Raw genomic sequence first — 26,995 nt, 5'->3', positions numbered from 1 at the left:
TTTTTCCCCCTCCCCTGTGTAAGCAAAGCTGTTCAGCTTGCAAAGACTGCTGCTTGATGAAGCTGTACCCCTGAGCTGACCAGAAATGTGATGGAGTGGTGTTGTAGTTTGATCATGCATCATGGCTGGAATGAGACAGAGTTGCAGGATCCTCAGCAAAGCAAATGGCAGGGCCTGGATTCCAAAGCAGTTTGTTAGATGGTACTCAAAGAACTGAAATAGTGAAAGGTATCTAGGAACAACCCAGATACACCAAGAACAGGCCAGCTTGGACATCCAGAAAGTAACTATCCTCCAGCACAGGGAAGCTTCACTTTCTTAGCCCAAAAAAGAAGTGTAAATACTGAGTGCTCTGAACAGAAGATGGGTGAGTATTGGAAACCTAGAACTGGACTCCTTAGATTTCAGCTTCCTGATAGTTTTCATGGTTGGTCAGGATCCTATTAACATCTTGGGCACAAACTAGATTTAAAGTATGATTGATTTCTTTTATAAAAATACAACTTTCCGTCTTAATTTACACCAGGTTTTCAGTTCAGAAGAACATAATGTAGAATTAGAATAAGGTTTTCAACATGATACCTAAGAGCAGTTGTAGGTGCCCCATCCCTGGAAATGTGGGTTGGATAGGGCATGGAGTACCTCATCTATTGGAAGGTCCTTGTCCATGGCAGGGGGGGTGTCATAAGATGATCCAACCCTTCCAATCATACCATTCTTTGAGAAGAACAGCCTCAATTACCTGGCTTAGTAGCCAGATGTTAGGATCTGGTTCAGGACTATCGTAATAAAGATAATTAAGGATGTATTTCTTTAGTGAAGGATAAGTAAATACCTTCTGTTCATAGAACGTTGCCCCTGGCTTGGCTCAGTTTTACTCTCCCCTTACGCGCCCGTGTCTGGCGCTCCCTGCCCCTGAACCGAGAGTGCTTTGGTGCCACGCTCCCCCCGTGCTGCAGCTCGGGGCCGCTGGGCAGGGTCAGGGCGGGGTCCTGCTGGGACCGTGATGCCTAATAATTACTGTAGTAGTGGAGATATATACACAATTAATAATAGTATAGTAATGTGTCACAGCGCTGCCGTTTGTTTCGGTTTGGTTTCTAGAGTTTAGGGCGGGGGGGGGGGGGGGGGGTGTGTGTGTGTGTTTTTGGTTTTGTCTTAATTAAATGACCTTGTCGCTATGGGGGTGCTTCTGGAGCCTCTCCGAGGATCGGTTTCCCCAGTCTCTCCCTGCGTGCCGGGAGCGGGCCCTGTGGCCGTCCCCCCTCCCCGCGGCTGCGAGCGAAGCGTTACCGGGGCTGCCACCTGTCCCCGCGGCCAGGGCGGGGCCGCCGCAACCGGCGTGCTCCGCGCGACCCGGAAGCTGCGCGGGGCTGGCGAGCCCGCTCGCCTACATCCCCCGTCGTGCCCCGCGGCAATAGCAAATGAGCGCGAGGCGCAGAGCTGCGCAGCGCGTGCCGGGAGCCGTAGTCCCCGCCGCGCCGCGGCCGGGTGGCGGAGGGCGGTGCCGCGGCCGAGGGATGTGGCGAGCGTGACGTGATCGTGTCCGCGTTGGAGCCGGGGCGGCCGCGGCGAGCGTGACGTGGCAGAGACCGAGCGAGGTCCCCGGTCACAGAGCACCCGCCGCCGCTGCCGGGCTCGCCTCGCGCGCGGAGAGATCCGTGCGCGTACACCGGCCGGGCCGCGCTCCCTCCTGCCCTCCTTCCCTCAGCGCCTCCCCGCCGCCGCCCAGCGCCGCCGGAGCCGCCATGGGCCTCACCATCTCCTCGCTTTTCTCGCGCCTCTTCGGCAAGAAGCAGATGCGCATCCTTATGGGTGAGGGCCACCGCAGAGCCCGGACTGGCTGGGGCCGTGCAGCCGAGTCCCGCCGGAGGGGGGAGGGGAGGCCGCGGGACGGGCCGCGGGTCACGGTGGGGGAATCGCCCTGTCCCGGACTGCGGGGCGCGGACACCGCGCTCTGCCCGTCCCATGGGCTGGGGGGGGGGCGCTGGGAGAGCGGCGGGGAGGGGAGGGGGTGAGGATCGGGCTGTATTTGCCCTTCCTTTTCTCCCGCCGTGTGCCCGTTCCCCTCCCTGCCTCGCCCGCCGCTCCTCGGTCCCGGCGAGGCCGAGCCCAGTTCCCGCACCTGCGCCGGGCCGCGCGCGGAACAAAGATGGAATTGCGGCCGGGCAGGGCCGCTGTCCCCGGGCTGGGCGCCCAGCGAGCCCCGCGCCCCGGCCGTGCCCTCCTGCCCCGGCACTGCGGCTCCGCGAGCTGGCTGTGACAAAGCCTGGTGTGTGCAACACCAGGGGCGTAAGAACTGCCGTATAATGGCCGATTTTCGGCAGCTGTAGGGAGCTGTAGTGTCTGTATCCTGGCTCTCGTGAAAGGGCGTTTCGGTATAGCCTCCGCGGGCATTAGTTTTGTGCCTCGTGTACAAACCGATAAAACCCTCTAGGCAGCTCTTGCAGTGCTTGTTTAGTTTTACTGTCTCCCCCCGTAATAATTTATTTTTAATATCCATTTATTTTGAAATTATCTGTTCTCTTGATACAGACTGTGTAGGAGTTGAAGCCAGTGGCTCTTGAAGATTCTCACTTTCAGATTATAGTTCAAAAGGTCAAAGCCAGCGCTTACTGCATTGGTATTTCCTCCTCCGCTCCGAGTTCTTCCCTGCCTTCTTCCACCCATCTACCCACCCCTGCAAGCTTTATGTACAAACAGTTATTAGCCTCTAATTTTTTCTCAGATTCTGTTACCAAAGTGAATGGGAATTGGTTCATGGTCGTTGACTGAAGTAGCTTGTCCTAAGGAACTGAATAAAGTGCTCATTTGGATTTAGCCAGCAAGGGGAGTGGGTTCTAGCTGTGAAACTTCCTGGCACACACCCATCCTTAGTGCTGCCTAGGTATGCACAGCAGACACAGTAGTGCAGCTTTTTTAAATTAAAATCTTTCAGGTTCTCCATATGTTTGGTGATGATAAAGTTGGCTATTGCATACCCAGTAATATTTATTGTGTCTTAACTGTTTGAAATTAGAGACTCTCATCAATTTCAAAATAATCTGAGTCATTTTAGTCTTCAAGACAACTTAGTACTTGTGTTGGTTTCAAGGAGGTGATTTGGTTGTCTCCCTAAGAGCCAGACTCTTCATATGACTCTTAATGAGTGAAGTCAAGTCTCCAAGTGAGCTTGACTGTAGGATGTAGGATGAGACAGAGTCTGTGGTATTTGTAGTTCTGCTACTTTTTGCAAAGTACTGAAAACAGGAAAGTGATGTCATAGAGATCTAAACTGTTTGCAAGGCTCTTCATTGGTAGGAAATCAGGTTGAATTTAGGTTAGAGATGGCTTTGGAAGGTGCATTTTCTAGCAGTTGGTTCAAATGAATTTATTTTTGTATTTCTTAAAAATTTTTATTTTTAGGCCTTGTATTAAAATGCAGGCATGGATCAGGGCACATTACAGCACTGTATTTGTTAAGTAGTATAGGAGAGTAGAACTCAGGGTATGTTGTGGTGAGAGTTTGTTATAGGACATAAACTGGATGTTTAGAAGCAGAATGTTATACATAATATGATATAATTTGTGTATAACTGTAACACTAAAACAATCTCTTCATAGCATTCTATGTCATCTGTCAGTACTTTGAGGAGAGAGGTCTGAATGAATACTGGGATAGAATTAACACTCTTCCTTAAGGTTATAATGTTCAGTGTATGGTTTGAAGATGGGGCTGTACAAGGTCAAACATTTAAGTTTCCATATGTAGAACACCAATTAAGAAAGAACTTTGTGGGGTAAAGTACTTAGGGGAAAAATATTATGTGAGTTGATACCAACAGACAATTAATTTATAGTTATAACTTCCTTTTCACAGCTTTCTTCTGTTTCTGCAGAGATGAAGATTAATTAGAATTAATTTAGCTCCTAAAACAGACTTTGTGTTATTGAGTTCTGCAGAATTTGAGTATTTCTCGTCAGGGACTATTACCAACAGCACTCGCTTATTTTTTATGTTCTCAAATTCCATTTATGATATGAAATGGATCTTTAATGTTATACTGTTACTGAAACTTTGTTGTTTTTTTTTTTTATATACTAGTATAAGTAAGTATTTTTCAAAAATATTAAGTTACTTTTTGAAAGAAATGAACGAAAAGAAGATTCATGCATTTTCTTTATAAATAAAGATATTTTCTTTATAAATAAATAAATAACATGAGGGAAAAGAAAGAACTGTGGGATAGGGCTGAATGTCTGAAAGTCAGATTCAGCAGCTGGGGCATGAAGAGTAGAAACAATGAGTCCTAACCTACATGTACCTGTCTGTGAAACTCTTCAGTGATGGGTTTTTGTCATTGGAAAAATAGATAGCCATTCATTGTGCACCTTTCAGTATCATAAGTGTTCTGTGTCTTGGTGTAGTTGTGCAAGTGTTAACTGATATAGTAACTACTCAGGAGCTTCAAATACAAAGGTAATTATTAAATACATTGGGTGGAAAATGTCAGATTCATTGGAAATTGTGTCACTGCAACAGATCGTAATAATTTAGCTGATTTTTATTTGGGCAGGTGTTGTTTTAGACAACTGTTGGTTTGCATGCTATTGGCTTTCTGTAGTTTTTATGAGGATTTGTGCTGTGATAAGAGAGGCAGCTTGATATTCAGCCACCAGTGATCAGAGTAGGAAGTTGGTTAATGAAGGATGTGATGTGGTCAGGGATGATGTACCTAGGGACAAGTGAACTAGAAGCTTGAGATTTAGAAAAACAACTGACAGGCTGTGAATAAAACACTCTTTAAGAGGAGTGAAGGGCTTAGAACCACAGTGATTTTAGCAGCACCTGAAAGCATTCTAGATATTTTTTCTCCAGCTAGAGGAATAGGATGTTTGATTCAGTTTAGGATGAATGGTTGCAAGTACAGGTCTGGATTTCCCATTTGTACTTTATTGTAATCTTGGTGTTTTGCAGTACAATTGCTACAATTGTTACACCCCTCATTGAGTCTCTTACACCTTGGTCTTGACAATGGTCAGTCAGGCAGTAGAATCAGTGAAAATGTTGAATTGGGAATTTACTTTGCTTGGAGATTTAAGATGTGACTCTTAATCTTGGTGAAGTTTATGTTGTGGCAGTAGCTCATAGGTGTACATTTAGTGTTCCAGTAAATGTAAATGTGTTTATTCCTGGATTACTAAAAGCAGTAGTTACACTTCCTACCAGCTCAAAACTTTAAATGTGATTTAATGCTCTGAAATTTTTTTAAATTACAGATTGCAGTAAGAAATATGAATGGAGGCTATGCTTTTCATGATTTGCTTCTTTAGACTTCATAACATTTGGCCAAAAGAGGAGAGTTTTGCAAATAGGGTCACGGGGATTTGCATAAGGTCCTTCCCTCAGTTAAGCTTCTGCCTCAAGTGTGAAGTCAGAAGAAGAAAACATGTACCCATAACCTTGTAACTCAGCCTGCCTCGGTGCAAAGTCCAACAGCTTAATCAAGAGTTGTGGGTAAGAGTGGATTTCAGCAAAGTCTGGGCTTTGTACTTGCATAGGCACTGTAGCCTTCTGCCAGCACCACTGAGGTGCACGAGGGTAGAGTGGGTAACTGGGGCAATATTTTCCTAATATGGCAAGTACTTTGAAATTCTCTGCCAGTGTCTAATTTCTTAACTCTGAGTCATGTCTTCAAATGGATCTTGATACCCCGTGTACATTCTTTGGAATGAGATCTTTGTCTTTATTTGTGTTGTGAGTATAAACCTCAAATACACTCAAGCAGTTTGTGTAGACAGTGGCATCTTTCTTACATTGGTGATTTTAACAGATCTTGTCAGTGTCTGTTTTATTGATAAGAGAGTAGTTTTTTGGTGGGGAGCAATAAGAATAATTTTGAATAGTAGTTGTAACTCTAATTGGTTCACTAAATTATCTTATTATTAATTTACTGGAAAAAACCCTATCACATCATGTACAGGCATTATATGTACTTAAGAAGGTCTACATGTCCTACAAGTGCTTACTTGAGGTTGAGCTGTGTGAAAATAGTGTTGGGCTTCAAGCACTGTGCTGTTAAAAGCATTGGTTTTCAGCTTAGGTGCAGTATTTGAGGGTTCTGAAGTCAGCTTAGAGGGTTTTATAAGGTGACCTGACACTTCACTGGTGTGGGGAGAATTGTGGCATTTAGAAGTTTCGTGACTTGCAAGTTCTTGTGATTTCTGCTGCACTGTGACTTTTTTAGTTCATGTTTGTGTGTGGTTCTGAAGGAGACCAACACTTAAACAAAAGCAAACTCAAACCCCTTACATTTCATTTGGAGCAAATTTAGAGTCAAGGAACTTTGGTTTTGATGGTAGATTTCCACCCCACACCCTTTCTTTTGTGCTGTCATGACATTAAGAATTAAAACAACTTTTTTTTTTAACATACAATGATAAAATTACAAAAAGAAGCTGCATTGGTATGTTTAATCTCGTGCACACTATTGGAATGTAGGACAATTATAGATAGGGTTTTTAAAATTTGTTTGCTGCAACAGCAGTTTGTGTCTTGTGAAAAAGGAGGTTTTTCAAGAGTTTGGTTTCATTCTGAATGAGCAGGTAATGGTGAATCCCCCTTTTTTTTTGCAATGCTAAGGAAACAGTTGTATTATTAACAGGCAAGTCACCAAACCACTTAAATCTTACTGTATTGCAGTTGCAGAGTTGGAAGTTAACTCAGAATGCTTAAGGATGTGTGTTATCCTTATAAAATGAGGATAGCATTTGGTTTCTTGCAAAAGCATTCATTAACTCTTTTGATGGGAGATATTTTTGTTTGGGCAAATGTTACTGACAAAAGAGACATTTTGTGCTGTGGTGTTTAGTACCTGCTGTTTATGGAGGTGCTTGTGTGTTAGGTATTGGGTTCTAATTTAAAGAATTCTATTTTGAGTTGCATTTATGTGTTCAAAAATGCTTAACAATAAGCAGTTTCACAAGCAGTTTTGGAAAACTAGAGTGTATGCTTGGAGTGTTGATGATATGTCTAAAAAATATGTTTTAGGCTTCGTTTTATTTTATTTCTGAAGTGTCCCATATCTACCACATAGCTTACATTGAAAAACAGCAAGCTTAAGTTTTTTAGAAACAAGACAACAAATTTAAGTGCAGAAGGTCTTCTGTAATGACCAACAGTCATTAGGAGGAGACTTGTAATGGAAGCATCCTAGTAGATCTCACTGTATGGAAATGATATTCTGAAGAATCTCTACAGTCCTTGTGGTATATGTGGAGGGATGATGAGAGCTGCCTGACTGTGTTTTTTTCAGTGCTAAAGAAATGTTTTAGCAAAGGGAGGAGAGGCTGGAATAAGGGACAAGAAGTGTCTTTCATGTATAGTACCAGCTTCAGTTGGTCCCCGTGTGCCTGTGAAGCTGAGCTTTAAGGGAGGTTGGGTAAGGAGGCCTTCCCCAGCTTAGTGAAGTAACAAATGTGTGATCAGTTAGAATCTGTGCTGCTTGTAGATTGTTGCTGGGCTTGTAAAATCTTCCTGATTTACACAGAAGAAACTTTCAACGTGAGTCAAAAAGCCTAATTAACACAAATACTAAGGAAGATTCCTTGAAACTTGTGAGCATGTAGGTTGTGAATGGAGGCATCTTACTGAGCTTGTTTTCTTCATTACTTGTTCTCTCTCGGTGCTGGGTAGAGGAGATGGGGAGAAACATACAGTAGTTTCTCAGCAATGAGTTAAAAGTGTTTAAAAAGCTGTTCTCAGTCAAAAACCCTTAATACTCTGCATGTAAAATGACGTGCTTTTAAATTAGCAGGCTGTAGTTCAGTTGTGGACTAAAGCAAGTTTTCTCTTTCTTCTAGTTGGTTTGGATGCTGCTGGTAAGACGACCATTCTTTATAAACTGAAACTAGGAGAAATTGTCACCACAATTCCCACTATCGGTAAGATTACCTGTTCTTACATCTTTATTCCTGTTATCCTAAACCTGACGGGCCTCTGAAGAGTGCAGGGATTTGCTGTCTTTGTAGGTAGAATAAGAATCAAGACAGGCATAACTGGTACTGCCATAACATAACTGTGTCAGAGCAAAGAGACATCCAGACCAGAATCCAGCTACTGACCATGCCCAGGAGGACAGGAACCAGATACATAGCACCACTTCCCCCAAACATCATGAGCCTCACAGTTTGTGCTCAGCCACTGGGACTTGAATTTAAGTGATTTGTGGTATTTCCCCCTTCAGTCAGTTTTCTTCCTGATTTATCAGTTCAGTATTGATAAGCCACTTTATACATATTTGGGAGAAGTGTACCTTGGGAAGTATCTATCTTTAACATGGCTAGAATTATCTTTTAACACTAGAATTAACTATTTCTAATTACTGAACTCCTTCATTTTTAGGTTTTAATGTGGAGACGGTAGAATATAAAAACATTTGTTTCACAGTTTGGGATGTTGGTGGTCAAGATAAAATTAGACCTCTTTGGAGGCATTATTTCCAAAACACACAGGTAAGAGTACACAGATGGCAATAGTTAAAGACCTACTTTGTAAAGCCTCATTGTGTTTTGTAGAGTACATATGGAAAGTTGTTTTCTTTCTTTCAGAAAGGCTCTGCACTACTTCCTGCAACTTCTGAGGGTACCCAGATTTTATTCTAGTTGATGCTAGTTTGTTCCCCTGAAGGTTTCAAACCTAATTTTGAGTGTAGCCTCTAAATGACCAAGTCCTTTAGGGTCTACCAATGTTCTGTAATGTGCCAGAGCAACTGGTTTGTTCTGAGGAACTCTTAAAATATATGGCTTTTACTATGCTAAATCAGTGTTTTTAATAAGCTGAGTATCTAAAATATGGTAGAAGATCTTGTTACCAGTTGATTGAAAAGTGATAGCTTCACAATGATGTGACTGCCATCAGTTTTTTGATACCTTTGGTTTACAAGTAGTGAGGTAAGTTGCTTATTAGTATCAGAAAACTTCTGCAGTGAGTTTGTTTGGGGTTTTTTTTTGTGTTGAATATAGAATTGTTTCATTGATATTTGTGTGCAGCATGATACATATGATTGGTGCCGAAAAATATAGAGGTCTGGATTGCCAAAAGGGACCTTTGCACCACCATACTGTTGTGAATAGAGCAATACTTATTTTCAGTTCCTTATTCCTGTCCTGTTACTAAATACTTCTAAAACATACTTCTCTTTCCTTGAAGAGAATGATAAAAGCAAGGTTTTCAGACTGAAAGGTTAAAAGTAAATAGTGTAAGAAGAGCGCTTGAGTAACAGAGATGTCACTAGGAATACTGTTTGATACAAACTTTTTAAAACAAATTCAGGCATTACTTTAAGAGTATGGGTTTTTTCGGTTAAATATGAGATGATGAAGCACTTGTGATTTTCAGTACAGTGAGTGAAAGGGGAGGGGGAAGAGTTATTTTATGTGATTTTGCTGCATTTTTTCCCCCTAACTTTATTTTTAAGTTGAGACATAGGTAGTTGTTCAGACACACATCATGCATTGTTTAAACAGAAAGTTCTGTTATATTTGTCCCCTTTCTTAGGTAAGCAATCACAATATTCAATATGAGTGTTTTGGTGGTTTAAGAATAGTGCTGCATATTTACTTTTTTTTTTTTCAAATCTGCTTAACTTTCTATAGGGCCTCATTTTTGTGGTAGACAGCAATGACAGAGAGAGAATCCAGGAAGCAGCAGAAGAGCTGCAGAAAATGGTAAATATCAATATCTTCTGAGGTATAATTGTTAGACTGACTTGTTCTGTTTTTGAATGTTTGTCAGGTTCCTTAAGAGATTTAGGATTTTAGAGTTTTAGGGAGTCTGTACAGTGTGTATTGTATTCAGCTGGTAATTCTGGGTCACATAGCACACCAAGTTGTAATTTCCACTCTGTGGAGAGCCAGTAATGTGTCAGAACCTTTCATTCATGAAACCTTGATAGAAATGCAGCAGGAAAAGAATTTTGGAAGAACAGATTGGTGCTAGAGAATATTTCATCAGCAAGGTGCCCATAAATTTAAACTTTTTAAATTGAAAGGTGACTTTCTTAATTGCAGGAGTTCTGTTGTATACTAGTTGAATTTCATTCAATACTTATTAGTGACTTCAGGAGCAAGAATGAAAATGTTTACAACCCTTAAATCAGTATTTAGATTTTTTTTTAGTAACTGACTTGCTTAACTGAAGCAATTTAATAACATGCCTGTTTTTTTCTGTTAGCTTCAGGAGGATGAGCTGCGAGATGCGGTGCTGCTTCTGTTCGCAAACAAACAGGACCTGCCAAATGCCATGGCAATCAGTGAAATGACAGACAAACTAGGCCTTCAGTCTCTGCGTAACAGAACTGTAAGTGCTCAGCTTTCTGACTGCTGAACTCTTTTCTCCCTCTATTATTTATCATAAACGTAAAGTTCCTCTAAGGGAAAGGGTAGCTTTCACCTCTTTCTTTAGAAAGATGCGCACACCTGCTGTTAAACTACATAATGCATAATTCAGGTCCTTGTTCAAAATAAGTGATTTAGAAGTATAATCCAGTGTGTTCAGCTGTTAGAGGTGTTTCATTTCTCACCTTTTTCTGTAGTGTTTTCTACAAACACTCCAGTCTGTCATTGAAATGCAGACATCCAGCATTTCACAAAGTATGTGACAGGCTTTCCTGTTTTCTCAGTACTCTGGGAGAACAAATGCATTCTGCATTCCCACCTCCAGGAGGAAATTATGTAGCTTCTAAAACATTAGATTTCATTTGCTCAAGTTTTAGAGACACAGGTTTGCTTCACATGAACCATCCCACCTTTTGTAATGTGAGCGTCTGTGTTGGCTCACTAAGATCCTGACCATAGAAGCTGTTGCAGAGGTCCATTCATGTAGATAATTCCATGTTCACTTCCCAAAGAGCAGTCTTTCCGAGACAAGAAGTAGTTTTCAGCATGTAAACCAAATGCAAGTTCTGTATTTGTTTCTTGATGCCTTAAGCTATGTTGTAGCCTTTACTAGGCCAGCATTTGAATTTTGGATAATGTCTGAACCTCCTCTACACTGCATGTACTTAAAATTTTTTAAAATACCATTTGTTCAATCTTGACTCTACTTACGGCACAAAATAGTATTTAAAGAACACTGGTATAACACACACACACACAATTATAACAACACTAAAGAGTGTCACACACTGTCATAACTTAGCTTGCATTTTGTCAGTATTTAAATTGAATTTTTGTGTTCTACATTAACAGTGGTATGTCCAGGCTACCTGTGCTACGCAAGGAACTGGTCTGTATGAGGGACTTGACTGGCTGTCAAATGAACTCTCAAAACGCTAATTCCAACTGGATGACTCTTTCACCAGGGACATGTTTGATATAAGTGGTCTAGGCTTGTTACAACAAAATTAGTTTGCATCTTGGTTATTACAGTATCTGGAACTGATATTTGGGCAGGATATTACAGCGTTTCAACTTGTTTTGTTGCCAATTTATTGTTTACCGAGCTACATGTTGCAAAGGTAGCAATATGCTTGGGTAAAAATCTCCTTAACTTGGAAAAAGTGTATCTTCTGATTTTATTCCCCTTGTTAGCCTAAATGCCTGAATATAGTTATTGTGACATCTTTAAGATCTGTTTTGAATACTCTTTGAGCCCCAATAAATTAATGTTATAATTTTTTTCTCCCTGCTACTCTTAGTTTACTGATGCCCTGTTTCATTCCTCAGACAGTCTGCTGATTTAAAAATGTAGCATTCCGTATGTATTTATTTCTCTCCCTTGCCAAAAAGATTTCCTAATTCTGCTTGTTCCAAGCCAAGGAAATGCTCTAAAACACTATACAGATCTACTGCACTGAGGAACATTTTATTAATCCTTGGGTTCTGTCAGCCCAACTTGCCTTTGTGTGAATTGGATTTGATGGGTAGAATAGTTCTGTGCTGGTTGCGAAGAGCTCATGTTGAGGTTGTTTTTAATATTCAGCAGATTGTCTTCCTTTATATTGTATCTTTTTTTTATGTTGCATGTTGCTTTTTGGTATCAGCCTGACTATTTTTGCCCAGTGTATAATAGTTCTGCTGAAGTTTTACTGTTTGTTGGTGAACATATCTTCATAAGGAAATTTTGGAAAATTCATGAAACTCAATGGATTCGTTTCTTCATAACCCACTTGGAATTATTCCTAATAAAATGATAAAATGTATAGTTCTGTGTATTCTCTTCTTGATTCCTGAAATAGTTGAATGCAAATTATCATTTATTCTTTCTCCATATACTGAGCTTTCCTGCAGCTTGAATATGGACACCAGTCTCAAATTTTCACTTGTTTGGAGCTGTGTAGAGTGGGACATGGAAGAGAGGCAACCAAGTTGTATACAGTGCAGTAGAGTAGCTGTCAATGGGGCTTACATAATTCTGTAATGTCTTTTGAAGTTGTAAATCTAAAATTCCTTTCAAGATGTCCAGATATGAAAATACTAACAGTTAAAAAATTGTAATAAAACAAATTTGAACTGCCTAAAAAGCATGCATGTCTGTTTCATAGTTTTATCTACATGTCAAAACCTACATGGGTCCCAGCAGGAGAGTCACACATTCTGTTGGTGACTAGCTGGGAAGGTAACCTGAGTGCTTTTACAGGGATATAGTAAATATTATAATAATGCTGATAATCACCCCTCAAAAATCATCTCTACACAACTGCTGCTGTCTGTTTTCATATTTCTGTCTCCCTACCCCTTTGTAGTTCAAAAGGCATAAAATAATATGTGTTTTGAGGCTGCTTCTAATGGGTTGTTTAGAATCTAATTTTCTGTTGCCTGTCTGCTGTATAGAAGCAAATACTGTTCAACCCTCCAACTAAAATGTGCTGTCCTATTGATTGGATGTCTTTAGGAACCTGAAGCATGATTCTGTTGCAGTTTCAGGCTAAGTGCTTCTCATTTTCCACCCAGGTCTGGTTACCCTTGCTACAAGAAATCCCAGTTACAAGGTCTGGTAAACTCAAGCTAATTTTGGTTCAGAACACGTTCTTGGGCAGCTTGTGCTGTAAGTGAGGTTTAAGTTCTTAGGAGGTGCTGTTACTGTGAGCACAGGTAAGCAGGGAGCATTCCAGAGTTTTTGAATACAATCCTTAAATGTCTTCAGTGTGTAATGGAAACCCAGGAGACAGTGTAAGGTGAGAAGGATTTTGCCTGCACCTTTAATGAATTGCTGATTACTTATTAACCAAAGCTGATATACCCATGCATTTGATCAGTAGCTGCTGATGTGCACATTTCTAGCAATGCAGTTCTTTGAATTAAACCTTAAATGGTACACCTTGTTCAGAAGAGACAGCTTGTCTCTAATACAAGCTGGTTTTTGTAGTTCCAGTAGGTTAAAATAAACAATGCTTGTTACACAGTTGAAAGTAGTCTTTAAATTAAATAATAGATACTTAAATTAGGCCTATTACCATGAAGGAAACATTCTGCTTGGTAGAGATTTAATTATTTGAATGAGTAAGCGTTCAGGTTTAGGTGAGCTCTGTTGAGCCACTATGCTTTTCAGTTGCAACATGTGTATACAAAGTTCATATTTCTGAGTCATCATGTTTGGATTTTTGTATCAGTAGGTGAAATTCTGCTATAAAATGAATAATTTTTTCAAGTCAGAAAGTAATGAAGATCTTGGACCTCATTTTAAGTGTGATGGAGTCTGTGTGAGGGTTAAGGCTACAGCTTGCACTGAAATGCAGTAAAACAATGTTCTACATCAGCAACAACATACAGTACAGCCCTGTTCTTCAGAGGAAGATGAAATTCCCATGAACACCCAATTTTCTCATGTCTGTTAAGAGTTTGGATACTAATATGGTTTGTCATTTCCCTATCAGAAGTCAAGTACCTGAATGGAACTGCTGTCCCTGAAGTTCAAAATCTTAAACAGGCATGAGACTGCTAGAAATGTGTTCCTCATTCACTGTAGTACAGGAAATCCTGAGTTCCAGTAGCTGAAATGTCTCTTTGTATACATTACCTTCTATATTTAAGCAGATGGGTAAGTTCTGCTGCACTGGGGAGTTAGTCAAGTAATATTTGTGTATAGGAAGCTTTATTTCAGTGTGTCAGATGGCCAGCTTAACTATAGAGAACAAAATACTGAAGAAAGAGTGGGTTTTCTTTTATTTGACCATGGTGACACAATTTATTTCTCGAATATTAAGCACATGCATTATCTTCATTTTTTTTAATTGCTTACAAGAATAGCCCAGGTTGTGTAAAACATTGGTTTTGGGTTTGCCAGTAAAGAAAATTCAGAGCCCAGTTATTAGTCCCTTGTTAGCTTAAGAAATCCTTCTCTAAAGGTCTGGACAAAGGCAGTTTGAGTGCAATAGGATGAAACTTTAGACATCACCTTGTCCAGTATGTCTTTCCCACCCTTGTCAAGAATGGGGACTTAAGGAGCTACATTTCATATGCTGCCATTGGATTTGTGAATAAAGCTGAGCTGCCAAAACAGAAATGTTTAAGGCCTTTCCTCTTACTGGGTAGGAGTTGGAAGACTTGAAACAATTTTCTTTCTATGCCAAGAATATGAGAAACATATTTGAAACATAAAGATCCTCACAATTAATTTGACATATTGAAAGCTCTGATGCCTTAGCACACTGGGTATTTTTCCCTTTGTTTTTTTCATACCATTTTTCTCCTCCCTTTTCTTCATTCTTCTCTCAATCATATTTGGTATCCTTGCTTGCTTTATCCTGATACATATAGGTGCTTTACTTAATGCTTGAATTATATCTTTCAAAAATAGCAGTGATGTAAGAAATGTGTGAGAATTCAAGTACTGTCCCAGGAGGATAAGAGACCTCTTTGTCTGGAACAGATATGGTCAGGGGAAAGAATAATAGGAGTTTTAAGTTGCCAGACCAGTCTGAAGGATCTGGCAGAACTTGGTTGATTTTGTATGTATCAAATACACAGGTAAACATTTCACAATACCCAGAGCCTAAAAATGAGCCAAGTCTGCTGCCTTCAGAAGGTCAGTGTTTAGAGTGCCCTTAGTTCTGTATTATTCTTGTGAGTGATGAGTTTGTACACAGCAGGAGCTACTGTGAAAGAAGAAACTTCTCCCTCCTGAGACGACAGCCAGGCAGGAAGGCAGCACTGTCTCTCTTTAAGTTTAATGAATCAGAGATGAGAAATTCAAGTAGAAGGCAAATAGATTTTCCTTTTTCCTTAGCAGGTGGTCTGGGAATGTAGAGTAACAAAAACAAAAAAATCCCACCCACATTTACAAAGATGCAAGAAAATCCTACCCAGTTTTTTGTTGTGAAGGGCAAGAAGCTTTCCAATTGCTGGATGAGGAACAAGTACAGGTGAGTTTAGGTTTATGAAATAAAATGGAGACAAGTTGAATGGGACGTGTACAAATGTGGGTTCTGGATGTGATTTACAGAGGAAGAATTAATTGCTGGGCAAGGTCCAGAGGTGTAGGGAGAGCCAAAATGGGAGTTAAAAATCAACATGAGTGCAGTAGGAAGCACCATCTGTTACCTTACACAGATGTAAATACAGCTTGGGAGCACGGGGGCTCTGGGCCAAAGGTATACCTAAGGGTTCTTTTACCCCAAAAAACTCAGGTTTTTTGAGCTGTGCCTTTCCTAATCTAGACCCTAGTGCTGCAGTCTCATTCTTGATGTGCCCCAGGTTCCTGACACCTTGCTGCTTTTGGCAGTCAGCCTCTGCTGCTGCAGTTTCCTAACTGGAGGACACTGGGTCTGGAGATTCCCCAGCATCAGCTCACAGGGCTGAATTTCTCCTAAACATAGTAAAGGATTATCTACCATGAGCAAGGGGCCTGTTCCAGTGCTGTGTTTGTCCTCACCACTTGCTTGCAGATTCCAGCTTCCTTTTGAACTCCCTCTCCCTGGTCTGCAGGGAGGCAGAAGCAGCAGCCCAAGTGCCAGCATAGCAAGCAGGAGGGAGCTGCTGTTTCTCGGAAGGGAGGCAGAGCACCAGGCAAGTCTGTTCTCTGAGCAGCTCCATCTTCTGGTTCCAGAGACAAGTTACAGATGTTTAATGTTTTGGGCTTGGAAGAGACAAAGTAACCCAGTTGTAATGGAATGGTAATTAAAAATGAGGACAAGAATGATCTTTTGAGTTACAAGGGGAGCTCAATTAGCCCATGAAAATAATACAATCTCACTTCCAAACTTCACAATTGCAATCTTACTGTTCTGACTAAAATATTTCTTCTGCCAGCCCACAACCTGCATTACTCAGTGCAGTTTGGTTTTTTTCCTCTCATTTTTTTTCAGAGCTGGTAATTTGTAGGCCTCTGTATTTCAAACTCAACTGTAATGCAGTCACTTTCAGTGTTTTCCCTGGTGTTGATACTGGATTTTTTTCTTGAACAGATCTTCCAATTAATTTTTCTGCCCTTTACGATGCCATATGCTTGCAAATGTTACATCTTCAGGTATAAGTGTTCCCTCATTTGTTGAATTAGTAAAATTTATTTGCCCAGATAGGGAGTTTACAGCTTTCATTCTGTTTGCAAGATTTTCTCCTCACATGTGTATCTTGAAGTTATGAATCAGCAATACTTTTTTAATGAATTTTGAGGTCTAGGAGAGTACAGACATCAACTCATGCAATACTGATTTACACATTATTTTTTAATTAGACTTATTAAAAAAACTGATCAAAGATTCACCTAAATTATTTAGGGTCCAATTTTTCAGGGAGAGCCCATCACTAGTGCAGTGATCTAACATCCATGTGCCAGTTTTATTGCCACATTCCATTTTGCTTCCCTTTTGTATCCAAAGGTGCTTTAGCTACCATTGGCTTAGCTAAAGTGCTGACTTGACAAAACCAGGAATCTGAGGGTTTACATACAGCCTGGCAAAGCTGTTGGAATATATGAGCACCATTTTGTAGAGGTCTTGTGTTATGTTTTAGGGTGGATCTGCTGGAGCAGGTTAAAGTCTTGCTTTAAGCTTTCATCACCTCTTTCCATCCACCTCCAAGCCTGTATCAGTTCTTTGGGCACAAATGGCTTTAAGGTAACTAAGTTCAGGACATAAAGATCCACTAAAATGATAGTACAAGCAAGAGAACTAAAAGCCCTGTATTTTTAACAGGATCACATCCCTGTTTTAGTTTGGTGTGGCATGAGCAGGAACAAGGAGACAATTCACAGGTGATAGAGCAGATCAGGTAAGAGAGTGGGATAAGAGGGAAGGTTAACTGCCTATGTTGCTGAAAAGAATCTGCTTTAAAGGACGTTTACATGAGCTCTTTAGCAACATAGGCTTCTACAGACTGAGAGTACTGGAATTTGTCCATTTCCCTTTATCTATGAGCAGAGGTGGTAATGAAACACTGGACAGTTCATGAGATTGGTCTTCTCACATCATGCTGTTTGAGACACCTCCGGAGGTTTATGGGCCTGTATCTTTTTAGCCTGGTATGCTCTCTGAAGGTAAACCTGCCTAGAGGGCTTTGCTACAGCAGCTACCAGCATCATGTTAGATGACATGATGCAGACACTACAGCAGCAAAACACCGTAGTAATTGTATTGGAAATAACAGACAAGAGCAGATTATTTAAAAGCTTCTGCACACCACCACCCACAGCTTAGCAATTACTGTGGCAAGAGATGGCACCAAAACCCTTAGAAATATCTCACCTGAAAGTGACTTCCTGGTTTGAGTAGTGTTTAAACAGTTGAGTGAATCCCAGCTACAGAGCACCAGAATGCAGGGGAGGTGAGCAGGTGTGCAAGCAGAGAGTACAGCTTTTATCAACCCAGGCAGACTTGTTTTGCCATGAAAGATACCAGTAACTAGAAAAAAAACCCCAAACTGAAAACAGTGACAGGCAATTGATAAAGGGAGTTTTATTAGGTGAAAGAGGAAGATCTAGTGAATTGTTTCCAAATGCTTTTTGTTTCCCATGGATGAATGATGCAGGGCAAGAACCTTGTTAAATGACTGAACCCACTCCAACACATTCCGTGAAGGTATGGATAAAATACACTTCCCTGCATCCTACAAAACAGGGCAAACTAGGCTATTTATAAAGAAAATATGCATGTAAAAACACTAGAAAGTCAGGCTGTCTTTGTATGCAAGAGAGAAACAAAATACAACCATTGTGATAAGGGTTTGCAATTCACTTGTGTTTCTTTGTAAAGATGTAGGCACAGATAACTTATGCACCACACTGTTCTGTACCTCTCCCCACCTGAAAACAGATGATACTGATAAAAATCTCCCTCCCAGGGAACAAGCATCCAAAGCTGGTTGTCCTAAACTCCAGTATCGTTTATTGCTGATGACTCAAACCAGAAGGAGCATATGTTCAATGTAGATACTGTTTCTTCATGTAATCCAGTTTCACAAGGTGTTAACATTATCCTCATTACCCATGTTATGTGGGCAGACAAACTGCTTCCAAATCAATTATAGCCTTGAATTTAACATGGTTGATTTTTGACAAGGTCTACTCACTGATAATAACATAATTTCAGAAGTTGGTAGGTACATCGTTCTTGCAACTTACTAGAAGTTGTGCCATAGTAATGGTAAGTGATCAAGACAATTTATGAACTTAAATTACCATTATATTAATCAAAGTGGAGTCAACTAAATCCATTTGGGTTTGGGTTCTGTGTTTGTTTGTGAATTAAACAGGGTTCAATTTGCAGACTGTCTTACAAATCAGATTAAATTCCTTTTTTATTTTAAACAAAATAATTCTTAATTCTTTAAAAATACCATTAAAAAGGCATATGATAATCCAATTTTCAAAACCCTGTCTTCAATGTATTTTTTCCCATTAGCATATAAAAAAGGGGGAAATTGTCATGCAAATATTCTGAACAGTGTGACAATACTCAGTAGAGCCATTAAACACATGAACTCTTCATTAATCATTTTGGCTTTCCTTTTAGTAGCATACAAGTCAGGGTCTAACCTCAGTTGCCCAGCAGTACTTTAAATTAAATTTCTTGTTTAAAAACCTCCAAAAGCACCATGCCAGAGCTACTCTATTTCCACTTCAAGTCACATATTAGTGCAATATGATCAGAGGGATGTGAAACACTTGGCAAAGCCTGGTGGGTTGTTATTTCTTCATGACTTGGCAATGGAATAACTTGTTCCACCTCTAGAGCGTTTCTGTCAATGAAAATGTAGTCCAGACATCCATGAAACCCACCAACATAGTTTGTATAAGCAGGTTCTCCACAAGCACTTAGCAGTTTGAAAGGATGGCTTAGAGTCATACTGCACCTTTCTTCCTCCCCATTTGAGACCCAGTCTTCATGATCTTCAGCAATGCCACCACTGCTGATAAAACTGTAAGCTCCTGAGGAGGGTGTGCTATTAAAATCTCCACAGAATATGACTGGGATCCTGGGATACAAGTCACAGGCTACGTGCTTGATGTGAGACATGGCTACAGCAATCTGGATCAGACGGATGTTCCCACCTAAGGACATAAAAAAGTATTATTTCAAATAGGGCAGAACAGCACTGAGTTGCTCATTTAAGCATATATAGCTCTGAAACAGCAATCCTGAATTTTAGAATAGTTTTCATGAATTAAGAAGCCTTTAAAGTTTGTGACTATGAAAGCTTTTGAGTAACAGACAATTTCAACTTAAACTCACCCATGCAAGAACTCTGAAGCTTTAACACCCATATACAGCAGTTTTCCATTTCATGGCAACCATCCTAATAATATTCCCAAAAATGCACAGAACCAAAAGAAAACTAACTGAGAAGAATCTCTCTTAACAGCTTCTGGAGCCCAATCTGGTTGCCCCTCCTGGCAGTACTCTGGGAGAGGCTCCACGTTCAACAGGTCTGGGAAACCATAAGCACACAAAGTTCTCTCTATTTTATGGGCTGCTTTTTGGGTGAATTGTATGCAATGTGACTTGCCTTGCTTTCAGCTGGATTCTATTGACTCCTAGGCACACTAAAAAAATATATATATAAACAGACCTAGGAGTCTGGCTTGATTTCATCTAGATAAGAAGTAAGCAGGAAGCCCTCAGTTCCAGAAGAAAAGGCTACAGCTGCAAAAGAATGGTGGGAAATCTATTCTCCCAAGGAAGAGCAAAAACCTTTCCAAACCCAGTTATCCTACATGCAGGAATGTGCCAAAATTACCTTTGGGGTGCCAGTATAGGTGTGTATTTGCTACACAAAGCTTCCTGGAAGGATCATTTGTAGACTGAAGAACCGAAACCTTTGAGAGAGAAAACAGTCTTTGTTAAGTCTTAAATAGAGAGGTTATATAGTTTAAAATGCACTACTCAGCTTATGCCTCTGTGGCAATCCAGTTCAAAGAATCTGATGCTTATAACCAATAAACTCAATTTAGGAGCTGTACTTTTCAATAATCTTCTGCGTAAGGTCTGGGTATCAGCCAAAATATTACTGCTACATTATTTAACAAACATTCTTTTGACTGTGTCTGGTTTGGCCATATTTTTTCGTAAGATGTAGTTCAAGCTGTACCATTCTGAAATACTTTTGTATTCACTCTCTGCAACAGAGCTGGAGCTAAGTCTCCATTTTTAGCAAGCAAATATAGAATTCCATAATTGTTAAACTGAACAAAAATTTGGAGGTGATTTCAGTTATCAAAGAAATCCCATTAGTCCTACTCAGTCCATGAGCAGGAAACTTTTACTGGTGTTTCTGCAGTTCCTGACACAGCCTTCTATCTTGTGTACCTGCACAACAGCTCAGTGGGCAGATCCTCTGGCATCAGGAAGCTCACACACCTGTCCAACCTTATTTGTCTCCCTCCAGTCACTTGTTAAAGAGACATTATAAAGCATACCCAACTAACTTAAAATTCATTTATAAGATCTAAGTTTTATAAAATATATTCTGACAAATAAGAGTGAGTATGAAACACTGGCTGCCAATACCACCAGCCAGGAATCACTACCTGGCCCAGAATCTCAACAGCTGTTTTCATTTTAAAGCAAAATAATATTGCCTTATTTTACCAAATTTTGGTAATTCCATATATGCAGTTCAGTAAGATCTCAATGTTTTGTTTTTGTTCCTAAGCTGATCTTCTCCTCTATCCATTACCCCAGTTCACAGAGAACAAAGTTCCATGTTTCAAACTCTTACTCCCTCACCTCCCTTCTGCTGCTTGAGGCTCATCAACGCTGGCCCTGCTGCACCTGGAGACAGCGGGAGGAGGAGAAAGGGAGAAAAAAGAAGGGAAAGAGAAGAAGCATGTCAAAGCTGGTACCTGCAGCACAGAGGACCTCTGCAGCACCTTCTCCTGCACCAGGGGGTACTTGGCCAGCTGCTCACACAGCTCCTTGTGCAGGGGCTCTGAGAGCAGGGCTTCGCTGAAAGTGATGTCGTGCTGGCTGAGGAGGCTGAACTTGTCCCTGCGATAGAAAGTGGCCAGGCCTTCGTGCTGCTTCTCCTTAATCCTGAACAGCCCCTCCAGTCCAAAAGCATCTAGCGCCGGGGCCAAGCTGTCTACGAAGACAGATTTATCCACCTCTTGCAAGCAGATGAGGTCGGCGCTGTAGCCCGCCAGCTCCTTCTTGAGCAGGTTCTGGCGGTAGTCGATCTCCAGGGCGTAGGGAGCGCAGTAGGGGTAGAGCACGGTGCGGGAGAACTCCGTCTGCGCGTAGGTGTCGGCCAGGATGTTGTAGGAGACGGCGCGGACGGAGCCGTGGCCGCAAACCTTCTTGGTGTAGAGGTGCCGGGCGTCGAAGGTGCAGGCACCGGGCCCGGCCTCCACGGGGCCGCTGCTTTCCACCTCGAGGGCCGGGCCGTAGCGCTGCTCCCCGTCCCCGGGCGTGCAGCGCAGCTTCAGCCGCAGTCCCACCAGCGCGTTCGACGGCGTGAACACGCGCTCGGCCGCCGCCGTCTCCACCCAGGCCTCCCCAGCCGCTTCCCCGCCGCCCGCGGGGCGCTGCTCGCGGAACCAGCGGAACAGGCAGTGCTGCGGCGCGGCGAACTCGGCGCTCACCTTGGGGCACACGGGGAAGCCGGCGAGGAGCGAGCGCGGCAGGCGGAGCTCGGTGAGCGCGGGCGGGTTGCGCTCCACGCGGTATCGCGCGTCCCCGATGTGCAGCACGGCGCCGTCCTGCCAGGCAGCCGCGTTCGGCACCTCCTCCGCCACGGCCGCACCGTCGCGGGAGAACAGCCGCACTGCCGGCACCGCCGCCTCGCCCTCCGCGCTGTCCTCTGCCCGCGCCTTCTTGCTCTTCTTGCCCGCCTTGCCGTGGCCCTTAGCGGCGTTGGTGGCGATGCGCGCCAGTGCCCGCCCCAGCGGCTCCTCCTGGTCGCGCTGCATGTGCCGAGCACTGCCGTCGGGCAGCACGAACCGCAGGCTCAGCTTGGGCTCGGACGGCACGCAGCGCACCACGGCGCGCTCCATGGCGACGGGCGGGCGGCCGCCACCGCCGTGCGGGGGTGCGGCGAGGGAGCCGCGGAGGCTCCGGAGGGCGGAGCGGAGCCGACGCCACATGGACCCGGCGCCGCTGCGGCTTCCGCGGGGCGCGGCCGGAACCGCCGGGCGGGGCGGGGCTGAGCCGTCACCGCGCGCGACGGGGGCGGAGCAACGGGCGGGGCGGGGCTGCCGCTGCCGTCGCCGCGCGCGACAAGGGGCGTGGCCGCGCGGAAGGCGGCAAGGGGCCGGGCTCGCGCCGCTGGCCGTGAGGCAGCGCCCCCTGCCGGTGCCTCTTGCTCTAGCTCCGGGCCGTGCTCTCGTTCCCGTGCCCGCCGCCCGCGCCCCGCCGTTAACGCGCCGGCACGGCGTGAGTCTGGCCGACCGGAGAACCAGCGGGTTCTGTTCCCTCACCAGCGAAACCCCCTCTACTCAGCGCAGCTTCCTGGCCAACAGATATTCGAGGCGTGGGCGGGTCTCCCTCATAACGCCCCGATGCTAATTGCCTGTGGATAAATCCTTTAACGTCAAGAGTTTGGGTTTGTGTTCTGTTCGTGAGAAAATATTTCATTCCTGGGTTGACCTCACGCTGAACAGTCCCAGGCAGTGAGAACCACGCCAGGAAGGTGTCGAGGACTTTGGAAAACAGACATAAAATTCATCCCCCTCCCCACTCCCGCTGCTCCCTCAGCCTCTGCGCGTGAGGCTCTGCCCACACCGACACAAAATTAGGATTTTAAAGCCTCTTTTGCCAAGTGTGGGTAGGTGGGTAGCAAATCTGTAGAGTTCCTTAAAATTTCCATTTATAGTTATACAAAAAGGAAAAGCTTAGCAACAGCCACCTGATGCATGAGGGTATTATATTTCTAATTTCTCAAGCATTTTTGCCGTGATCTGCTTGGTGCAAGCAGAGGGACTTTCTGACTCGCTCGGATTGTCTCAGCCCTGTGGAAGACCGGGACGGTAAGGTTTTTCCAGGTTTCTTTTTCTTTTTTCTTTTTTTCTTTTTTCTTTTTTTCTTTCCTGTCATCACGAGAGGCACTGATCTCGGCCGGGGAGAGCCCCGAGCAGCCCTCAGGGGCCGGGCCCCGCCCTCGGCTCCGGGGTAACGGCGCAGTTGTGCCGAGCGGGGGCGCGGCGCCGGGAGAGGTGAGAGCGGCGGGGCTGAGGGAGCGCCGGGAAAAGGCGATGTCCCGGCCGGCCGTAGTTGAGTCCTTTGTGTCCTTTGGTGCATCCACCATCCCCGGTTTGGTGCCTTTTTAGGACATACCACTGATTTAGGAAGTAGCTTTGGCTTTCTGCTCCCCTGTGGGAAGCTGTTGAAATGCAGTGGTGAGTTTGTGCGTCGTGTTTCCAGGGGAACCCGACCGCCAGTCTTTGGAATCGCCCCAATCAGGCGATTAAGCCGCCATACAAGAATGATCTTTTAGTTGAATCTTAGCCCAGTCGCAGAACACAAATTTGTTTGGGTTATTCCTTTCTTCCTTTCTTCCTTCCTTTTGTTTTTTTTTTTCCCTTCTTATGACAGGCTCTGTATGTACACTTTTAACCTTGAACTTTGCCATTTTATTATATAAACTGATGTTCTCTTGCTTTGAAATAACTGTCATACCTAAACTGTGGAGTTCCCTGAGGTGATCTCCTTTTATACTTTGCGTACATTCAACTTAATAGATGCATGGACAGGATTGTGTTCTAGAATTTTGGTTTTGTTATGGTTTTAGATGGAGCCCTCAGATGAAGCAACTTCCAGTAAACGGACTTTGAGAACCTTGTTTCGTCCCCCTGCTTTATCTCCACCAGTCATATCTGAAGACTCCCCATCACAGAAGAAACTGTTGGCATACCACAGAGGCAAGGAGGAGCAAAAGATCATTAATCAGTTACTGTGAGTTTCATGTAATTCAAGACATGTTGAAATTCAAGTGAAAGAGACATTACATATTTGATATTTGACAAATAACATGTTTGTTTCTTATAATTATAGTGAGATTTAGTGATCAAGATGAAAAAAATAGGATTAAAGTGCTAGCGTTATTTTCATTGTATTCTTTGTAGTTTTTCTACAATTTGTAGTTTTTGCACTTCTGATGCTGTGATTTACTTTAGAATTGATCGAGCTCTTGAAGTCTATTACATTAACATGGAAGAAAGAGAGGAGAGAGATGCTGCACCTCCTATCACACAACTGCGTTCCACTGTGAGAAAGTATTTCTTTATTAAGTGTTTTCTGTTTAGTTCTTTGTTATTGGGACATTTATTTTCCTTCTTAGAATTTACTTCAAGGTACTTGTTTTGCTCCTCAGTAATTAATAAATGTATTTACTCAGGTAATCCAATTGAAATATATGCCTGTATATCTGTAGAATAAAGTCTTTGTTTAGGAATAATATTTGCTATTTTTTTATATTTCCAGTATTATTGTTTGTATGTTCTTCATATATAATAATTTTCCATTTCTTTTTATACAGATGGACAATGAAAGACAGCTAAGGGTGAGTTAAATTCTTTCATTTGCTTTTTTTGGCGTAGAAGAGTGAAAGGCCCCTATTAGAGAAGTTGAGTATGTAATGCAGAATTATTGTTATTAAACAAGAAGAAGTAGTCTTGGTGGGGGAAAATGGAATAGGAGCAAAATAGGAATCTTGTCTTGTGGTCCTGTAGAGGGAAAGTATTTTTCTGTCTTAGGAAGAGCATCTATCAAAAATTAATTTAACCTTAGTTAAAGATCATTATTTAGGAAAAAAAACCTAACAGGCTTCAGGATTTTTTTCAGTTGAGGTCATGGATTGTATCTTAGCCTGTACAAAAAGTAGATTTTGACATCATTCCCTTAATTTGAAGAACATGCACTAAACTTCAAATTTGTGTATAGCTTTTAAAGTAAGACTTCATCTCTGAGAGCCAGTTGAAACTCAAATTAGTATTGATATATTTATATTAAGTAGCCTAAAGTAACACTGGTTTTGCCTAGCTGTTGTTAGGCAAACTCATTGTGTAGAGATTTTATACAAAAACTGTCAAAAGCAGAAATACCTCTTTCTTTGGCCAAGACCCACTCCCCTTATGGAGGATGTTTGTCCATACTTTTTGCCAGATACATGTTTGTCCAAACAACAATAACCTTAACCTTGAACTATTTTACTGTTAGCCATAAACTTCAGCAGGGGACCAAGGAAAATGCCATACTGACAAGTACAATATTTTATATTTAAACATGAAGACAGAGAGACCATGTTACCAACCACAAAGCAGTTTTTAGGGTATTAGTCAGTGAATGCTAAAAAGATTAGATTAAATACACTGCCCTTAAGGAAACTAAGAAATTTTGAAATAAAGAAATTATGAATATAAAGAGACTTTTGCCTAGCCTAACACAAAAATACATGCGTAGGTAGTTATTAGACCTCTGAAAATCTTGTCCTTCCAGGCAGACTACTTCTTTTTGAAGAATTGTGTGCAGAGTAATCCAATGGTTCCCATCCAGCAGCAGTGGCTGAGGTCCATGCTTGCCATGGTGCCACAGTCACTTATGGAGGGCAGAGATAGAGAGCTGCTCACTGAAGACCTTTTAAAGGAGATAGTAAGGGATTATGAGAAAAGCATGCAAAGATGTGTGTGTAAGTACCACAGATTATTCAGCACTTATATTAATGTTAGTATATATATTATAAACTCCATAATTTCGTGCTTAAAACAATTTTTCTGGTTTGTTCTTTCAGCCAGGTAGGATCTTTGTAATTAACTACTAATTTAGCTTTTCCTGCTGTATCAAATGTGTTGGCCATAATGTTTAAGGCAAAACTTGCTTATTTTATTTGAACCAGTAAAAAGTTAACCAGCTGAAAGTACAGTTCAAGCAAAGACAAAGACAGCTGCAGACCTCATGTCAGGTTGATTGCTGATTAAGTTATTTCATTGTGTCTTTAACCCATTTAGTTAATTTGAAGCAAGAATGTAGTGCTATTTACTGTTAAAGAAAGGAGAAACTTTTAATGTACTAGTAATTCTTTCTACCTCTTTAGGAACCACAGCTTTTTAAAGCTGTTTATTCACAAATGCATTCATGAGTTTTCTGATGGTGCTTTTGTTGCAGGAGGAAGCTCACAATAAAAATCTGCAAAGATAATTACTGTTTTCAGATATCACTCATACAACTCACTTCAATTTTATAAGCTTTTAAAAAGGAGTTTTGGAAGTGTTTTTCCTTGAAATCATGTATTAATTTATTTACATTTGTAGTAACTGGAATCTGAAATTTGGCCCACTTTTGTTAATATTTTAGTGAATGGCTTATCTTTTTAAAAAGTAGATTAAAAAATAAACAATTTAACCTTGGACTAACTTCTTTGTAATGTTATCAGAATCATAATTATAGTACCTCATTGTAATTATGGAACAAAGTTGCCATAAATTCTTGCAATCATAGAATATAGAATATATAGACTATATCAAATTGGAAGGGGTCCATAAGGATTAGAGTCCAGCTCCTTGCAGGGCTCTCTAAAACTAAACCAAACAACTGAGACCACTGTCCAGGTGCTTCTTGCGCTCTGGCAGGACTGGTGCCATGACCAC

At 42.0% G+C, this 26,995-nt stretch overlaps 3 protein-coding genes across 3 annotated transcripts in view; 2 read left to right on the top strand and 1 right to left on the bottom strand.

Annotated features, from left to right (window-relative positions):
• The first annotated feature begins 1,555 nt into the window (after positions 1-1,555).
• Positions 1,556-12,503, top strand: ARF4 (ADP ribosylation factor 4). Its single transcript, XM_059856426.1, has 6 exons — positions 1,556-1,815; positions 7,843-7,923; positions 8,384-8,493; positions 9,637-9,708; positions 10,214-10,339; positions 11,230-12,503. The coding sequence occupies exons 1-6, from the start codon at positions 1,749-1,751 to the stop codon at positions 11,314-11,316; spliced, it is 543 nt and encodes a 180-aa protein (XP_059712409.1). The 5' UTR covers positions 1,556-1,748; the 3' UTR covers positions 11,317-12,503.
• Positions 12,504-17,858: 5,355 nt separating this feature from the next.
• Positions 17,859-22,536, bottom strand: PDE12 (phosphodiesterase 12). The gene is made up of 3 exons (XM_059856425.1): positions 21,260-22,536; positions 20,155-20,233; positions 17,859-19,468 (listed from the first exon to the last, which is right to left on the bottom strand). The coding sequence occupies exons 1-3, from the start codon at positions 22,496-22,498 to the stop codon at positions 19,026-19,028; spliced, it is 1,761 nt and encodes a 586-aa protein (XP_059712408.1). The 5' UTR covers positions 22,499-22,536; the 3' UTR covers positions 17,859-19,025.
• A 1,605-nt stretch (positions 22,537-24,141) lies between these two features.
• DNAH12 (dynein axonemal heavy chain 12) overlaps positions 24,142-26,995 on the top strand; it is a 56,406-nt gene continuing 53,552 nt past the window's right edge. Inside the window, exons 1-4 of the mRNA XM_059856423.1 lie at positions 24,142-24,305; positions 24,527-24,617; positions 24,889-24,912; positions 25,848-26,037. Coding sequence (XP_059712406.1) covers positions 24,142-24,305; positions 24,527-24,617; positions 24,889-24,912; positions 25,848-26,037 — 469 coding nt within the window. The remainder of the gene's footprint in view (positions 24,306-24,526; positions 24,618-24,888; positions 24,913-25,847; positions 26,038-26,995) is intronic.

This window comes from Haemorhous mexicanus, chromosome 11, assembly GCF_027477595.1.
Source record: "Haemorhous mexicanus isolate bHaeMex1 chromosome 11, bHaeMex1.pri, whole genome shotgun sequence".
Classification (NCBI taxonomy): Eukaryota; Metazoa; Chordata; class Aves; order Passeriformes; family Fringillidae; genus Haemorhous; species Haemorhous mexicanus.
Note: the sequence above shows the minus strand (reverse complement) of the source record. Positions and strands in the feature narration are given on the sequence as shown.

What these genes read in the sequence shown, in the direction of transcription:
- ARF4 (XM_059856426.1), top strand. Translation starts at nt 1,749, where the DNA reads ATGGGCCTCACCATCTCCTCGCTTTTCTCGCGCCTCTTCGGCAAGAAG. An exon ending in ATTATTTCCAAAACACACAG is followed by an intron (nt 8,494 to 9,636) that starts GTAAGAGTACAC and finishes AACTTTCTATAG; the next exon opens with GGCCTCATTTTTGTGGTAGA. An exon ending in AGTCTCTGCGTAACAGAACT is followed by an intron (nt 10,340 to 11,229) that starts GTAAGTGCTCAG and finishes CTACATTAACAG; the next exon opens with TGGTATGTCCAGGCTACCTG.
- PDE12 (XM_059856425.1), bottom strand. Translation starts at nt 22,498, where the DNA reads ATGTGGCGTCGGCTCCGCTCCGCCCTCCGGAGCCTCCGCGGCTCCCTC. An exon ending in AGAGGTCCTCTGTGCTGCAG is followed by an intron (nt 20,234 to 21,259) that starts GTACCAGCTTTG and finishes TCTCTCTCAAAG; the next exon opens with GTTTCGGTTCTTCAGTCTAC. An exon ending in CCTATACTGGCACCCCAAAG is followed by an intron (nt 19,469 to 20,154) that starts GTAATTTTGGCA and finishes TTATGTCCTTAG; the next exon opens with GTGGGAACATCCGTCTGATC.